The sequence below is a fragment of the Nansenia antarctica genome (genome assembly GCF_963989245.1).
Source record: "Nansenia antarctica genome assembly, chromosome: 1".
In the NCBI taxonomy this organism is placed as follows: Eukaryota; Metazoa; Chordata; class Actinopteri; order Argentiniformes; family Microstomatidae; genus Nansenia; species Nansenia antarctica.
In genome coordinates, this window is record NC_137674.1 from 88,914,758 (window position 1) to 88,932,189 (window position 17,432).

Below are 17,432 nucleotides of genomic sequence, written 5' to 3' on the forward strand. Positions count from 1 at the left end.
TGGCCACATACACAGACACAGTTTGTCACAGCACCTTTATTGAACAAGACATCACAGATGACGGTGGGCTTATTGTATTTTGCCTCAAATTCCTGACTTGTGAATCAGTCGATACAGCCGCCATACCATGACCTGACCAGCAGATGTCATTGTGGAGCTGCTTTATCGACTGCATCGATAGAACGACACTTTTTCCGACACAATTGTGTCGAACGTGTCAATTGCGTCGAAAGCTTCGTTTCCCCCATCACTATTGTATAGCATTAAGGTTGATGCAGGCTCAGTAGTCAGCTGTAGCGTTTATGTTGGCATGGCCATTTTATATAAAAACACCTGCTAGCATGCTAACTTCACACATAATTCGCTACGCTATTGTTACGGAGTTGGCTAGTTAACCCACATCACATCAGCCAAAGTAGTTGTAGGAGTAGTAGTTACTTACTTAGCTAGCTTACTTACTTATCAAATGTAGCTTTTATGTTTATATTTACATTAGCCGGACACTATTTGGCAGGCGGACGTAATCTGGCATGACAGTACCAACATGACGTAAACTGGAGGGACAAAGCCTGTGCTCTCCTGCAGAGTGTGTGTGTGTGTGTGTTTGTGCGCTCACCTGTGTATCTCTTGTGTGTATTTGGGAATGTTGAGGACCATACTGCTTCGCTCCAGCATCACCAAGACCAGCTGAGCCAGCAACCTCTCTCCAGCTACCTGCACCCATACCATAATAGACCTGTTACTATGGCAACACAAACCATAATCAAGTTCATTCTTATTTACAGCAACAGAGAGTTTGGTAGACAAATGCTTAGCAGTGGAATTACAAAACATTTTAAAAGACAACATTTTAATGATAGTATTAATTACCGTGATGACAGTGTTGAAGTAGACGTGCAGCAACACGGGGACTGAGCGCACTGGACCACTCTCGGCCAATCAACAGCCTCGGCCAGCAGTTCGTGGAGCACGTTCAGTCGGGCGATGGTGTCACCTTGTTGCGCAACGTTATAAATGCAATATCAGTATATAATTACGACTACCATTAACTGGGTCATTTCTTCAATTGTAATCGTCATTATATGCGTATGCATATCCAAATCTCAATTTGATTCTTTTAAGACACAAAAAAAATCAAAATACAGATCATTTTGTTGGTGTGAACAGATACAGATGTATCGTCTCTGTACACCTCTAATATCCCAAAATACCAACAAAATAGTTTCAATCATTTTAAAGGGAATCTTTATTTACCAATTAATCACCAATGTTATTGGTGTTATAGCCCCACCACTGAAAACATACAAGGTCTGTTGGAAATACATTCTGTGGCAAAGGTGGGGGGGGGGGGGGGGCAGATGATTTCTTTGGACATCATTGTGCAACATTATAAATGCAATGTCAGTATATAGAAACAGAAAAGGCAGTGTCGCCAAGTGTGCGTGGCGTAGTGCAGGGTATGTCGAGGAGATCAGCATCGATTTAATAGATGGATTGATTACGTTTCTTGGAATAATCAGTCATATTGGTGTTACACTGCTAGTTGTGTTACAACAATGGTCATTGGTGTTTTGGCATCAGAAAGTAGATTTGAAGGATCTAATCTAATATCTATGACTCACCTTCAATTATTGTTGACGTTACAGCAAAAACTGTACAAATAGAAAATGTTGCGCAACACATACAAACTATTTATAAATGTGTATTACTTTTCTTTATTATTATTACTCTGGAGTAAAGTCTGCTGTCAGAATTGTGTTTGGTTTCTGTTTAATGTTCCTTCATTCACACAGAAACTCAAAATCTGCTGGCAGAATTTTAAATTATATATAAATTACTTGAAGGCTACACTTTTTTTTAAATGAGAAGTGTATTTGAACTTCAGGTTAAGCCTAATACAGACCATAAGAAAAAAATAAAATAAAAAGCAATATCGAGATATCAGGTATCGACCAAAAGTCTGGAAATATTGAGACACACACACACACACACACACAGACAGACATACACACACACACAGACAGACAGACACACACACACACAGACAGACACACACACACACACACATTGAATTTTAGGCAATATCGCCCAGCCCTACTCAACTAACATTATATCATTAGGGTCATTGACATTAAAGTCCATATAATTATCATTAATATAAACAGCATCATTATGACGTTGTTTCATAAGGATGATTGTTACCTGACCCCGCCTCCTCCCGCAGCAGGAACAGGAACAGACCTCTGTGGGCGGGGCTTCGGAACGCCTCCAACGACGACAGGCCACGCCCACCGGGCTCAGACACAGGGAAACACGCAGACCTGAGACACACACAGTTAAGGAGGAACAGTGATGTGATAGTTAGGTGAGGGTATGTGTATGTTGTGTGTGTGTGTGTGTGTGTGTGTGTGTGTGTGTGTGTGTGTGTGTGTGTGTGTGTCTGTGTGTGTGTGTGTGTGTGTGTGTGTGTGTGTGTGTGTGTGTCTGTGTGTGTGTGTGTGTGTGTGTATACCTGAGTTGGAGGTACAGAGCTGCGGTGAGGCAGGGCAGGTCCAGCAGAGAGTGTAGCAGCTCCACTGCAGTACCAGCAGTCACCAAAGAGGGCAGCAGATCCACAAAATCACTCACTACTGCTGGACTGTCCCATGCCAGGAACTAGACAGAGTGAGAGCAATGGCAGTGTCACTTTTATACAATACTGATCTACCAATTAGGGAAGGAGTTTGTTTGTAGAGAGGGCTGTGTGTGTGTGTGTGTGTGTGTGTGTGTGTATGTGTAAAATGTAACTGTCTCTCCTAAGACCTCTTCATCCCCTCTACAGTTCCTCTACTGTAAATACTTAAAATAATAATAATAATAATTTTAAAATAACTTAATTCTTCCTTCTTCTAGCATTATGACTGCCAACGGCCCTTGGCCCTAGCATAGATTTATTTATAGTTATACACTCGAAAAGTTTATTAGGAGCACTATACTAATACTGGATAGGCCCTCTCTTTGCTCTGAAATCAGCCTCAAATCTTCGTGGCATAAAGATGTTGGAAACATTCCTTTGAGATTCTGGGCCATGATGACATGACTGTGTCACGCAATTCCTGCATATTTCTCAGGTGCACTTTCAAGCTATGTATCTCCAGTTCTACCACATCCCAAAGGTGTTCTACTGGATTCAGATCCGGTGACTGGGAAGGCCAATGAAGAACACTGAACTCATTGTCATGTTCATGAAACCAGTTTGAGACGACTTTTGCTTTGATACATGGTGCATTATCATGCTGGAAGTAGCCATAAGAAAATGGGTACATTGAGGCCATGAAGGGTGCACAATGATCAGCAACAATACTCAAATAGGCTGTGACATTCAAGCGATGATTGATTGGTATTAACGGGCCCAAAGTGTGCCAAGAAAACATTCCCCACACCATTACACCACCTGAAGGTGTACAGGCGTTCCTATTAAAGTGCTCAGTGGGTGAGTGTGTGTGTGTGTGTGTGTGTGTGTGTGTGTGTGTGTGTGTGTGTGTGTATATATATATATATATATATATATACTGTATGTGAGTACTGTATATTAGTGGTCACCAACCCGTCGATCGCGATCGACTGGTAGATATTTGAGACTTTCCCTGTAGATCTTTGATTGATAAAAAAAAAAAAATAAAATAATAAAAAAAAAAAAAAATACTTTTTTTTAAAATAAATACACAAAGAGCCTATGTTTTGCACGCGCCTCTCTCTCTCTCTCTCTCTCTCTCTCTCTCTCTCTAGCAAACTGTTGTGTCGCAAATGCTGCATGAAAGTGACCAATCAGATAAGAGAATAGTACTGCTACGTGACTCGCAAAAAAAACATTTGTCAAAATGGTTTTCCAGGATTCTACAACAAAGGTGGATTTCTTCACTCTTTTGCACTTAAAGGAGAAAACGAGGGGTGTGGATATTTACAATGAGTTAAAAAAATATGTCGGTGAAAATGACATACCCATTCATAAACTAGTGGCGATTACTACTGACTGGGCCCCAGCAATGCGCGGTGCGCGCAATGGATTTATTGGACTGTGTCGTAATGACCCTGATTTTCCCTCCTTCGTCAATTATCACTGTGTGATCCATCAGCAGGCCTTGGCTGGTAAGGTGTTGGACTTTTCCCATGTAATGACACTGGTGGTGAAACTAGTCAACTCGATTCGAGCGAAAGCGCTTCAGCACCGCTTATTCAAAGCGTTATTGGACGAGCTTGACGCTGCTTACGGAGACCTGCTTCTCCATGCTGATGTGCGGTGGTTGAGTCGCGGCAAAGTGCTGCAGCGATTTGTCGACTTGCTGCCCGAGATCAAGACGTTCCTGTCGACAAGGCAAGTGGTAGTAAATATGTTCATAAGCAAAGGACTTAAATTGGTGTGGAAAGTCAGATCTTTACCTTTTCTTTTTACTGTTTCCCCCTGCTTTTATATTCATTCTATGCATGTATATGTTTTTATATATGTTTTTATTCACTTTATGTTCTTATTCCTGTTGTAAAGCACTTTGAGCTGCATTTCTTGTATGAAAGGTGCTATATAAATAAAGCTTTACTTACTTAGGCCTACTTACTTACAAGGAACGAGGAGCACAAGGAACTGGCAGACGATGCGTGGCTACTGGACCTGGGGTTCCTGACAGACATAACCGCAAAACTGAACGCACTCAACTACGAGCTGCAGGGAAAAGACCGACACCTTCCCCACATGATAAGCACAGTAAATGGGTTCAAGGCCAAGCTCGGTGTTTGGACCACACACACCTAAAGAATGGGAGGCTGACACACTTTCCCAACCTGGAGAAAATGGCACAGGCCTTGGAAGACAATGATGCTTTTCACCCTGAGCAGTACTGTGCTCCCCTGGACAAACTGGCAACAGAGTTCAATCGGCGTTTTGGTGAGTTAGATGTCATGGGAGATATTGCTGCATTTGTCTCAAACCCATTTGTGCCCATTGATATAGAGCAGGTAGCAGCCAAATTCCAGCAAGTATTTACTTTGCCAAGTGGAGTTGACATGGAGATGGTTGATTTACAAAATGACATAGAGCTGAAAGCCAGGTCAAGGGACAGTGACTTTTGGGGACTTGTCAGCAGAGAGAAGTTTCCTCTTCTCACTGCATGTGCACTAAGAGTGAGTGCCTACTTTGGATCCACATATCTCTGTGAAATGTCATTTTCACAGATGAAAATAATCAAATCAAAGTACAGGAGCCGCCTTACTGACAGACACCTCACAGACTGTCTCAGACTGGCAGTCAGTAGCTATGAGCCAAACTACAAAGCCCTTGTAGACAGTATCCAGTCACAACCATCACACTGACTTGAGTGAGTAACATGACTGTTTCGATGTGAAAAGTAATGCTGCATAAGATGACTGCACTTAGCACTGACTGAGACACAAGTACACATTACAGTTCTACTTTATAAAATGCTATACTTGTAAATATGTTTGTCAATGTTAATAATATGGGAAAGTACACATTAGTTTTACTTTTGTTTTGATGTGAAAAGTGATGCTGCATAAGATGACTGCACTTAGCACTGACTGAGAAAGTACACATTACAGTTCTACTTTATAAAATGCTAATTGTAAATATGTTTGTCAATGTTAATAAGTAAGAATAATAATTAAGTCAGTCAAGTGTCAAAATGTCAAGAATGTCAGCTAACGTTACTATGAACAAAATGATTTTATCATCCATTCCTCCATTCCATCATTCCATTTTTTTGTGTTGTAATGAAATGACATAATCAAACTTTGAATTGAATTTCAGTTATGTACAATTCTTAAAGCAAGACAGCTGCCTGATATGCTTGATACAGTCTTTTTTTGTTGTTGTTGCATCAATTTTAATGTTGGACCAATGCATTGCATCTAATTAAAATACAGGCAAATAAACGTCATTAAGTTTAAAGTACTATCTTGGCTGTCTTTTTCTCTCAACGCTTCAATAGGTAGATCTTGCCTTCACCAAGGCCAAGGTCAGGGATCTTGGGCTTAAAAAGGTTGGTGACCACTGGTCTAGTGGATAGTGAGTTGGACTTGTGATCGGAATGTTGTGAGTTCAAATCCCGCCTGAAACCACACCACTAGTGTGCCCTTGAGTAAGGCACTTAGCCCTCAGTTACTCCAGGGGGAATGTCCCTGTAATTCGTAATTGTAAATCGCTTTGGATTAAAAGCGTCTGCTAAATGGCAAAATTAAAATAAATAAAAAATAAATAAAGTTATTGTAACCTTACCGTTTAATCCACAGTGTCCCGTTCCCTTGTGCTGTCTTCAACTAAAACCGTCTACCTGTGCACGACCACGGAGGTGAACTGACCATCTCAGTCAGGCGTGAAATCTAATCAGAGTCGTTTGATTGGTCTGCCACGTCCCCAGCCTCCTCGGTTATTGGTGCAAGTCTGAAACTTGAATTTGTAATAACATCCCAAAAATTTTTTAAGAATGTTTGGGCATAATGTTTTAAGGGTTTTCAGTAAACATTTTAAGAAGGTTATAAGCAAACGTTTTGGTTTTTAGAGCACATTATCCTAAAACATTCTGGGAACAAAGAAAAAACGTAAGCTGAAAATGTTTTGAGAACATAAGGTTCTAGCAATATTGTCAACTCACATTTTAAGAAGGTTATTACCAAACATTTGTAGAATGTTTTTTGAGAACATTATCCTAAAACATTCTGGGAACTTAAAGAAAACTTCCCGCTGAAAACATTTTCAAGAACATTAGGGCATAATGTTCTAGTGTGACGGGGTGTATCTTTTCATGGATCACTCTCAGCTGGATGGCTCACGTTCATTTATTCTGCAGAACAACAGTGCATCAATTTCTGGACACGGGACTTGCAGGGTCATCGAGCTACATTCGTCTCAGTGGTTAAGAATGCACTGAGGGAGATCACGTTACGTCCCGTGCAATTGCACTGTCCAGCTATATTTACACAGCATCCAGGTCACGGACACAGCATCCGGGTCACGGCACCAATGTGACGGGGTGTATCTTTTCATGGATCACTCTCAGCTGGATGGCTCACGTTCATTTATTCTGCAGAACAACAGTGCATCAATTTCTGGACACGGGACTTGCAGGGTCATCGAGCTACATTCGTCTCAGTGGTTAAGAATGCACTGAGGGAGATCACGTTACGTCCCGTGCAATTGCACTGTCCAGCTATATTTACACAGCATCCGGGTCACGGCACCAATGTGACGGGGTGTATCTTTTCATGAATCACTCTCAGCTGGATGGCTCACGTTCATTTATTCTGCAGAACAACAGTGCGTCAATTTCTGTACACGGGACTTGAGGGTCATCGAGCTACATTCGTCTCAGTGGTTAAGAATGCACTGAGGGAGATCACGTTACGTCCCGTGCAATTGCACTGTCCAGCTATATTTACACAGCATCCGGGTCACGGACACAGCATCCGGGTCACGGACACAGCGTCCGGGTCACGGACACACCCCGGGTATACCACGTCATTAATTATATACCTATAATATAATATTATAATATAATATAATATAAACATACCTATTTTAGCTATAATTGAACTTGCCCTTTCTACTCCGTTACACTAGCAATGTTGTCACTTAACATTTTAAGAAGGTTATCACACAACATTTTAAAAGAGAACATTATCTTAGAACATTCTGGGAACTTAAAGAAAACTTCCCGCTGAAAACATTTTCAAGAACATTAGGGCATAATGTTCTAGCAATGTTGTCACTTAACATTTTAAGAAGGTTATCACACAACATTTTAAAAATGTTTTTAGAGAACATTATCCTAGAACATTCTGGGAACTTAAAGAAAACTTCCCGCTGAAAACATTTTCAAGAACATTAGGGCATAATGTTCTAGCAATGTTGTCACTTAACATTTTAAGAAGGTTATCACACAACATTTTAAAAGAGAACATTATCTTAGAACATTCTGTGAACTTAAAGAAAACTTCCCGCTGAAAAAAATGTCAAGAACATTAGGGCATAATGTTCTAGCAATGTTGTCACTTAACATTTTAAGAAGGTTATCACACAACATTTTAAAAATGTTTTTAGAGAACATTATCCTAGAACATTCTGGGAACTTAAAGAAAACTTCCCGCTGAAAACATTACGAGAACATTCTAGGTAACAATCTTTTAACATTTTTAGAACAAAAAATTGCTAGCTGGGAATGTTCTTCCTTTGTTATCGTGTAACATTGTGGGAACATTTTATGAAATAACATTCTATAATCTGTTACCTAAACAATGTCCCCAAAACATCCTTGGAATGTTGCAGGTAAAACGTTCTTCCTTTGTTTACATATCACATTACAGGAACATTCTAGAAAAAAACTTTTGTGATCTAAGGCATCAATAACATCCTGAAAACATTATCCGAATGTTGCTTTGAAAATGTCCATTCTTTGTTATCATGTAACATTGTGGGAACATTTTATTAAAGAACATTCTATAATCTGTTACCTAAACAATGTCCCCAAAACATCCTCAGAATGTTGCACCTAAAACGTTCTTACTTTGTTAACATTTAACGTTATAGGAACATTATTTGAAATGGTAAACATCCTTAAAATGCTCTTTGAACATTAGATGAAAACGTTTTCTTTAAAACATTAGCAGAACTTATAGGGAATGTTAGCCAATGTTGTGGGAACATTCCCTGCTAGCTGGGTAGCCAGTGCAGGGATCTCAGGATTGGTGTAATGTGTTCAAATTTATTTGTTTTTGTTAGGACCCTAGCAGCAGCGTTTTGGATGAGCTGTAATTTACGAACAGCTCCTTTAGATAGGCCTGTTAGTAGACCATTACAATAATCAAGTCTACTCGAAACAAATGCATGGATGAGTTTTTCAAGGTCTTGCTTGGACATGAAACCTCTCATTCTTGTTATGTTTTTCAGGTGATAGTAGGCTGATTTAGTTATTGAGTTTATGTGGCTGTTGAAGTTTAGATCGGAGTCTAGAATTACACCAAGATTTCTGACCTGTTTTTTACTGTGAAGAGAGAGAGAATCAAGTTTTGCACTGACTTTCGATCTTTTGTCAGGTGCACCGAATACAATTATCTCTGTTTTGTCCTTGTTTAGTTGGAGGAAGTTTTGTGTCATCCAGGCGTTTATTTGCTCAATGCAATTACAGATATTGTCAATGGGACTATAGTCGTTCGGTGAGAGGGCTATGTAGATTTGAGTGTCATCCGCATAGTTGTGGTAGGCAATTTTGTTCTTTTTTATGATGTGTCCCAATGGAAGCATGTAGAGATTGAATAGAAGGGGGCCAAGGATTGACCCTTGGGGAACCCCACATGTCATTTTAATTTGGTCAGATACAAAGTTGCCAATGGAGACATAGTAGCTTCTGTCCTGTAGGTAGGATCTAAACCAGTTTAGGGCAGTGCCCGAAAGTCCTACCCAGGTTTTTAGTCTATCTATTAGAATGTCATGGTCTACAGTGTCAAAGGCAGCACTAAGATCTAGTAGTACCAAAACTGAGATTTTTCCGGAGTCTGTGTTTACGCGAATGTCATTAAGGACCTTAATAAGGGCCGTTTCAGTGCTATGTAGGGGGCGAAAGCCTGATTGAAAGTCATCAAAGAGATCATTTAGGGTCAAATAATTGCTAAGTTGTTCGTGGGCAACCATTTCAAAAAATGTTCCTGTACAGGGAAGGTTTGATATGGGTCTGTAGTTGTTTAGTACAAATGGGTCTAGGCCGTTCTTTTTTAGTAGAGGCTTAATAACTGCAGTTTTCAGGGCTTCAGGGAAGATTCCTGATGAAAGGGAGGTGTTAATTATTTGTATTAGTTCGCCTGCCATGCAGCTAAATATGTTTTTTAAAAAGCTTGTTGGCAGGACATCAAGGGCACAGGTGGATGGTTTAAGACGTGACATGATTTTATCTAGGGTCTTGTAATCAATGGTGTTAAATTGTGACATGGTTGTTATGTCCGCCCTATTTGGGGTTGTTAATGGGGACATGTTTTTCATGCCTGACACAGAAGACCTAATGCCTTGTCTAATGGTTTCTATTTTATTGTTAAAAAAGGATGCAAGCCTTTCCCAGTCTCTCTCCCAGTGCATTTACTAGTTGAGTGAAATTCCTGAGCAATGGGTGTTGGGGGATTTGTTAGTCTGTCAACAGTTCTGAAAAGGATGCGGGCATTATTGATGTTATTGTTTATGATCTTAGAGAAAAATGATTGCCTGGCACTTCTTATTTCTAAGTTATAGTTCTGAAGATTCTCTTTATAGATATCATAGTGGACTTGAAGGTTTGTTTTTCTCCATCTGCGCTCTGCTTTACGACATTCTCTTTTTTGGGTCTTTACGGATGGGGCCGTTCTCCAGAGAGCTTTTTGCTTACCAGAGATGCATTTGGATCTAATGGGTGAAATATCATCAATGGTTTTTGTGATTTTTAAGTTGAAATCGTGTAGAAGGTCATTTACTGAGGTTGGAATAGAAGTTTGGGGGGGGGGGGGGGGGGGGGCTAGGGAAAAGGCCTGTGTGAACAGTGCACTGGTCTTTTCATTGATATATCGTTTGGAAATTGTTTTAGACATAGTTTGAATAACAGGAAAGATAGATACGTCAAAGAATATGCAACAGTGGTCAGACAGGGCAATGTCAGTTACAACAACATTTGAAATATCTAGGCCTTTGGTGATGATAAGGTCCAGAGTGTGACCTTGATTATGAGTAGAGAGGTTCACATGTTGTTGAAGTTCAAAAACATCTCACAGAACAGAGGAAGGAAAGTAAAGGAGAGAGGGAGTGAGAAGGAAAGAGAGAGAAAAATACATAGCAAAGGTAAAAGAGAGATAGGGAGAGAGAGAGAGAGAGAGAGAGAGAGAGAGAGAGAGAGAGAGAGAGAGAGAGAGAGAGAGAGAGAGTGTGTGTGTGTGTGTGTAGCAGCATTTAGAAACTCTACACTGGCTTCCTGTTAAGTTCAGAATATATTTCAAGATCCTTCTGCTTGTTTATAAAGCTCTCACTGGCACAGCAGCAGAATATCTGAAAGATATTTTGCTAGTATATCAGCCCATCTCCCAGTCCCTCCCAGTCCCCCCCAGTCCCTCCCAGTCTCCCCCAGTCCCTCCCAGTCCCTCCCACTCTCCCCCAGTCCCTCCCAGTCCATCCCAGTCCCTCCCAGTCCCTCCCAGTCTCTCCCAGTCCCTCCCAGTCCCTTCCAGTCCCTCCCAGTCTCTCCCAGTCCCTCCCAGTCCCTCCCAGTCTCTCCCAGTCCCTCTCAGTCCCTCCCAGTCTCTCCCAGTCTCTCCCAGTCCCTCCCAGTCCCTCCCAGTCTCTCCCAGTCCCTCCCAGTCCCTCCCATTCTCTCCCAGTCCCTCCCAGTCTCTCCCAGTCCCTCCCAGTCCCTCCCAGTCCATCCCAGTCCCTCCCAGTCTTTCCCAGTCCCTCCCAGTCTTTCCCAGTCCCTGCCAGTCTCTCCCAGTCCCTCCCAGTCCCTCCCAGTCTCTCCCAGTCCCTCCCAGTCCATCCCAGTCCCTCCCAGTCCCTCCCAGTCTCTCCCAGTCCCTCCCAGTCCATCCCAGTCTCTCCCAGTCCATCCCAGTCTCTCCCAGTCTCTCCCAGTCCCTCCCAGTCTTTCCCAGTCTCTCCCAGTCCCTCCCAGTCCATCCCAGTCCCTCCCAGTCCATCCCAGTCTTTCCCAGTCCCTCCCAGTCCATCCCAGTCTTTCCCAGTCCCTCCCAGTCCATCCCAGTCCCTCCCAGTCCATCCCAGTCTCTCCCAGTCCATCCCAGTCCCTCCCAGTCCATCCCAGTCCCTCCCAGTCCATCCCAGTCTCTCCCAGTCCCTCCCAGTCCATCCCAGTCCCTCCCAGTCCATCCCAGTCTCTCCCAGTCCCTCCCAGTCCCTCCCAGTCTCTCCCAGTCTCTCCCAGTCCCTCCCAGTCTCTCCCAGTCTCTCCCAGTCCCTCCCAGTCCCTCCCAGTCCCTCCCCTGGTCGTCTGACGCTGGTTTTCTCTGTGTACCACATGTACAAAAGAAGAGATTTGGTGAGGCTGCATTCTCATTTTATGCTCCAGATTGTGTCTCACTGCCAGTTTACATTAGGGATGCAACCTCAGCATATATTTTTTAGTCAAGACTAAAAACCCATATTTTGTATATTGCCTTTAAATGACTAAATGATTAAATGATGATTATATAATGATTAAAGCACTTTGAGCTGCAACTTTTTTTTAGGAAAAGTGCTATACAAATAATGGTTATTATTATTACCAAAATGCAGCATATCAACGGACAGATTCGCTTATTAAAAACAGCATACGGTCACACAATCACGTCGAAGAGATGGCTTCCTAAAAGATTAACGTAGTTAAAAACAGGTCCATGGTCAACCATAAATCAATCCATAAATATAATAACATGATCCAGTTTCATTATATAATTATAATAACATGATCACGTTTCATTATATAATTATAATAACATGATAAAGTTTCTTATAATTACATTAGTAGCCTACTAATAACAATAAATATATTATCAACAATATAACACAGAGAAAAGGGGTTTGGCTACATGCATGTACGGTACATGCAACTATCTGTGTATCTACTTATGTCTAGGTCAATGTGTGTGAAAAAGGTACGGCTATCAAATGTTTTTGATTATCATGCGTGTTGCTGTCAGTGACGGGGAAAAGTGGGAAAAGTAACAACAACAAAAAACGAAAGTTGGCAGCAGTTAAGTAAGTTTCGATTTTCAATTACCTGCAACGGGAGGGGCCACCAGACACCGTATACTTATATAACGGACTGTCACCAGTATGATGACAACACAACAGACTGTCTTGCAACTGGTACGATATCCTACAATAGACTTCTATGATAACCTATCATAACTAAAGACATCACATCTATAACATCGAGAACCATGAGTAAAGGTAATGACTGATGACTACTGTATGAGTCTTATCTCAGTTGAACTGTAATAATGATGGTAGGCAAGGTTGTGTGTAGCTAGTCTTCTGTACCTTACAGTATAGCCTAATAAAGATATGCATTTATCACTACGTTTTAAAAAGGAAATAATTTAATATGTTCTGTCTATCTAAATAATGTTTTAGATATGTATATATGGTTGCCTGTAGCAACTCCCCCTCCCATTCCCCATGTCAATGTTTACTCTATAATATATGTATAATAATACTATGTATATACTTTAATTTATGTTATGTTTAGTTCATGTGTTTATATACGATGTGTTAGTGTGTTAAGACCTCAGTGAAAATGCACTTTAAAATAGAAAATAAGCTTGAAACTGTCTGTCCGTCCCCTTCTCTTTCTCTGTGTGTGTCTGGATGCTCAGTCTGGATCAACACATTTATGAGTGAGGTGAAAGAGGAACTTAAGGACAATGACGACGACAAGTGGACCTTACAGTTCAACTCCGCCTTGACAGAGTCCCTCACCAAGGAAGAGAGGAGAAAGAGCTGGAAGATCTAGTACAACGCTCATGGACAGTAAGCGCCTCTTTTAATTTTATAATCCGAATATATATACAAATCTTGCTATTTCTATCTCCATCTGCATTGTGCAGAGTCATCCTGTCCAGTGTTATGTGCCAATGTCAGTTTTAACAGCCGGTCCGTTGGGACTTTGCCATGAAACAGTAGCGCTGTAGTATTGCAGCCTGCTGAAACTAATTGGAAACACCATGATGAGGGCCCCACCTGAGACACCGTAGAATAGATCTGAAACTGAGTATAATATAATATGCAGGTAGCTGCATCTGCCCACATCTCCTGGAATTTACAAATTCTGAGAACCTCTCTCTCTCTCTCTCTCTCTCTCTCTCTCTCTCTCTCTCTCTCTCTCTCTCTCTTTCTTAGGTGGTGGGCCGAATGCGTTTATCGCGAAGTTTATCTTTTTCCATCTACAGAGTAAACGATCTCTTACATACGATATTAAGTAATTCTCTTAAGTCTATAACAATTTTGTTTGCAGCTGTATTATGTCGGAGATTTTCACAAACTTATTTTTTAATAGTCTGTCTGCTCAGGCACATCGCTGGTCGCTCTAGTTGATAAACCAATCAGAATTCGAGTACGGCTTCATTAGGACCCCGAAATGTAAACAATGGCTGTTAACCCTAGCAACTGACTGGATGGTAACCCTAGCAACCGCGGGGAAATAACGAGATGTGATGAATTATGGAGTGTTGTATGCATTTAACAAACCGAACGGACAATATTATAGCATTTTCAGATGCAAGTTGGACCAAATTTGTACATTGTTCTCTACAGTGGGTGAATCTTCACACTGCAGAAAGCCAAATTGCAGAAAGGGCTGTAAAAATAAATATATAACTATAGGTATTATATATATTTGGGAGGGGGGGCTCCCCTGGTGCTAGGAAAAAAAATACTAAAAACAAGAAGGGAAAAGAGCTGGTTTACATAAATAAAGGCTATATACACTATCCACTATACTATACTATACAAATAAAACACTGTGCTGTACTCTATGCTATGCTATACATATCCTAACATTTCCTATCTCTGAACCTTATGTACCCGAGGGTTGTCATATTGCACATAGTATTATTGCACATTCATTTAAAGTGTCGCAGTTTGCAGGTTTGAAATGTTCACAGTTGTGTTTCAGTATTGCACTTGATTACAATCTAGTAGCTGCCATCAAATTGTCTAGATTGTCCAGGGCCTAGAACCTAGGTATTTGCTGTGTTCAGGGCCTGAATGGCCCTAGGGTAGAAGCTGAGCTTCAGTCTATTTGTCCTTGCGGACATGGTCCTGAACCGCCTGCCCGAGGGCAGCCGAACAAAGTGTTCGTTCCCAGGGTGGGATGGGTCTCTGGAGATCTTGGAGGCCTTCCTGAGGCAGCGTGTGTTGTACAGCTCTTCCAGAGAGGGGAGGGGGGCGCCGATGATCTTCTGGGCCGATCTCACGACTCTCTGTGGCTTTGCAGCTGGAGAACCACTATAACCACAATATTGGCTACCATAGACAATGCTATATGCAGTATGCCAACATACGAAACATTGAAAGAGCCCGCAAGAGAAGGGAAAAATCAGTACAGGAGGCTGCAGGTGTGTTTTATAGCAATATAAGTTATTTATAAGAACAATATGATATAAACAAGCTAAGATTAATATGACCTGATATGACATGAACATTATTAACAATATGATATAAACAAGCTAAGATATGACATGAACAAGATATGAACAAGGCATCAATGGGTCAGGGTCAGCCCTGTCAGGTCAGGTCCAGAAGATGTGCAGTGCAGTCCAGGGCTGAGCATCTGGGGTTACCTGGGGAAACAGATTAGGAGAGTTGTAAATAAACTAGGCTATAACTTTGGAAGCATTACTATTACAATGCATAGAGTATCATATGTCTCTCTCTCCCTTCCCTCCCCCCCCCCTCCCTTACAATGTAGTAGAAGCAGAAGGTCAAACTGAAAATGATACACCACCAAAGCCTAGACTTCTCCGCTCAAAGACTACCACTACGTTCAGCCTAAATAAAAAAACACATCTTCTTCCCGCCCAGTGCATAATATGCAGACGGGACAAATATTTCAGTTTTAGAGCTTGTATACTGCTCCTGCAAAAAAACAAAATGTGTGAAAGGGAGATGCACATGCAAATCTAACAACCTACCATGTACAGACATGTGTCTGTGTTTGCACTGCGAAAACACACTAGTGTTATAAATGTTCTCTAAACACTTGAATCTTTGTCTAGTCTCGTCAATTATAGGCAAGGCAAGTGAAGATACATTTAGTCTGGGTTTTGTCTTACCAGCTCACCTCGTAAAAGTGAGACGATTGACAATATCAAAAACATGCTTGCACACACATATACTGTAACGTACTCACACACAAGTTAATGTTACTGGTCCCAATTTGGCACAATTATTACTGAAATGATTGAGAATAGACATAGTTGACATTGGTAACTTAGCTATTGTACCCTTTAAAGTTAGATAGCTTGTTAATTCATTAGCTTCACAATCGCGGGTGACGTTTGGTTGGATTTTTCACTAAAATAGCATATTAGAACATGTTTGTATTGACACAACATGACATGGACTTGTTCATTAATATGTGATATGAATTAGTATGACGTGCAAATCTTACCTGAAACATTACTTGACAGTAAAGTTATCCGAAACAACTCAGTCTTCTCGTCTTTCCAGATAATACGTTGTTTACTTCCTAGTTCCGTATTTTGAAGGAATATCATTGGCAGACGTCAAGTCAGGTGACGCTTTAACGGGTTTTGATTGGTTAGCGGCATAGTAGCCCCAATCATTCTCCTTATTAACTTATGGATCGTAAGTTTACTTTTCATAAAACGTTGATCGACCAACGTCTACCAACTGACGGAAACATGTTCCAAAAAAAACTATTTAGCTTATATGAAAAAATCAACTAGTCTGTAGTTGTAGATCGATCATTTCACAAACGAAAGCAGATAGACAGCTTCGGCCCACCGCCTATCTCTCTCGCCCGGCCCCCAGGTTCAAGTGTGGTTGTTGCTGTAACACCTGGCCGTCAGCACGGGTGGTGGTGCTGTTCAGGTACCGACTGCAGGAGACTACCGGGCGGGGCACGGTGCTGATGCGTCCGTGCGGTCAGGCCTGCCGGCGTTGTCGGGACGCCCCGTTTGAACGGCCGGGGTTCTCCCAGAGCGAGGTGGAGAAGGTGCTACTCAGACTTTTTGAAAAGATCCGTAAGAACTGCTACAGAGAGGAGGATGATGATGATTATGATGATGATGATGGGAAGGTGGGCTCTGAAGTGCGGACGAAGCCTCATGAGAGATCCCTGTGTGAAGGCTGTAAACTGGGCATCTGCTCTCAGGAAGACTAGGGAGAGAGAGGGGTGGGGAGGGGGTTTAGGGGCCAAGTGTTTCTGTTTGTGTGAGAGAAAGACAGAGAGAGAGAGAGAGAGAGAGAGAGAGAGAGAGAGAGAGAGAGAGAGAGAGAGAGAGAGAGAGAGAGAGAGATGTACCACCATCATTTTTGATGTTGTGTAAATTCATTTTCGCACGCTTTTGTTCATTATTGCCTATTTATGCTTTTCAGTCTTTGAAGGGATATTGTTATTTTGATTTGTAAATACTCAATGCACTTTACATCTTTATGTGATGTTTTCTTTTTCTAATAAACATACATCAAACGTTTATATATTGGACATTTTTATTATTTCACTTTTTATTATTTGCACATTTAGATCATCTGGGTGATGGGGATGTGGCAAAAAAAAACAGAGAGACGGACACATTCTTTTGACCAATTAGATTAAAGCAGGCAAGATATTTGTCTTGACAACAAGGTTGTCTTTCTGGTAGGAACCACAAATAATAATAATAATAATAATAATAACTTTTTATTTGTATAGAGCTTT

At 41.3% G+C, this 17,432-nt stretch overlaps 1 protein-coding gene across 1 annotated transcript in view; it reads right to left on the reverse strand.

Moving 5' to 3' along the window:
- LOC308153762 (AP-5 complex subunit zeta-1-like) overlaps positions 1–4,268 on the reverse strand; it is a gene marked incomplete at both ends in the record, with an annotated part of 6,486 nt that extends 2,218 nt beyond the window's left edge. The window contains 6 exon segments of the mRNA XM_080526954.1: positions 617–714; positions 871–911; positions 914–994; positions 2,203–2,321; positions 2,513–2,655; positions 4,251–4,268. Coding sequence (XP_080383080.1) covers positions 617–714; positions 871–911; positions 914–994; positions 2,203–2,321; positions 2,513–2,655; positions 4,251–4,268 — 500 coding nt within the window.
- Between the last annotated feature and the right edge of the window lie 13,164 nt (positions 4,269–17,432).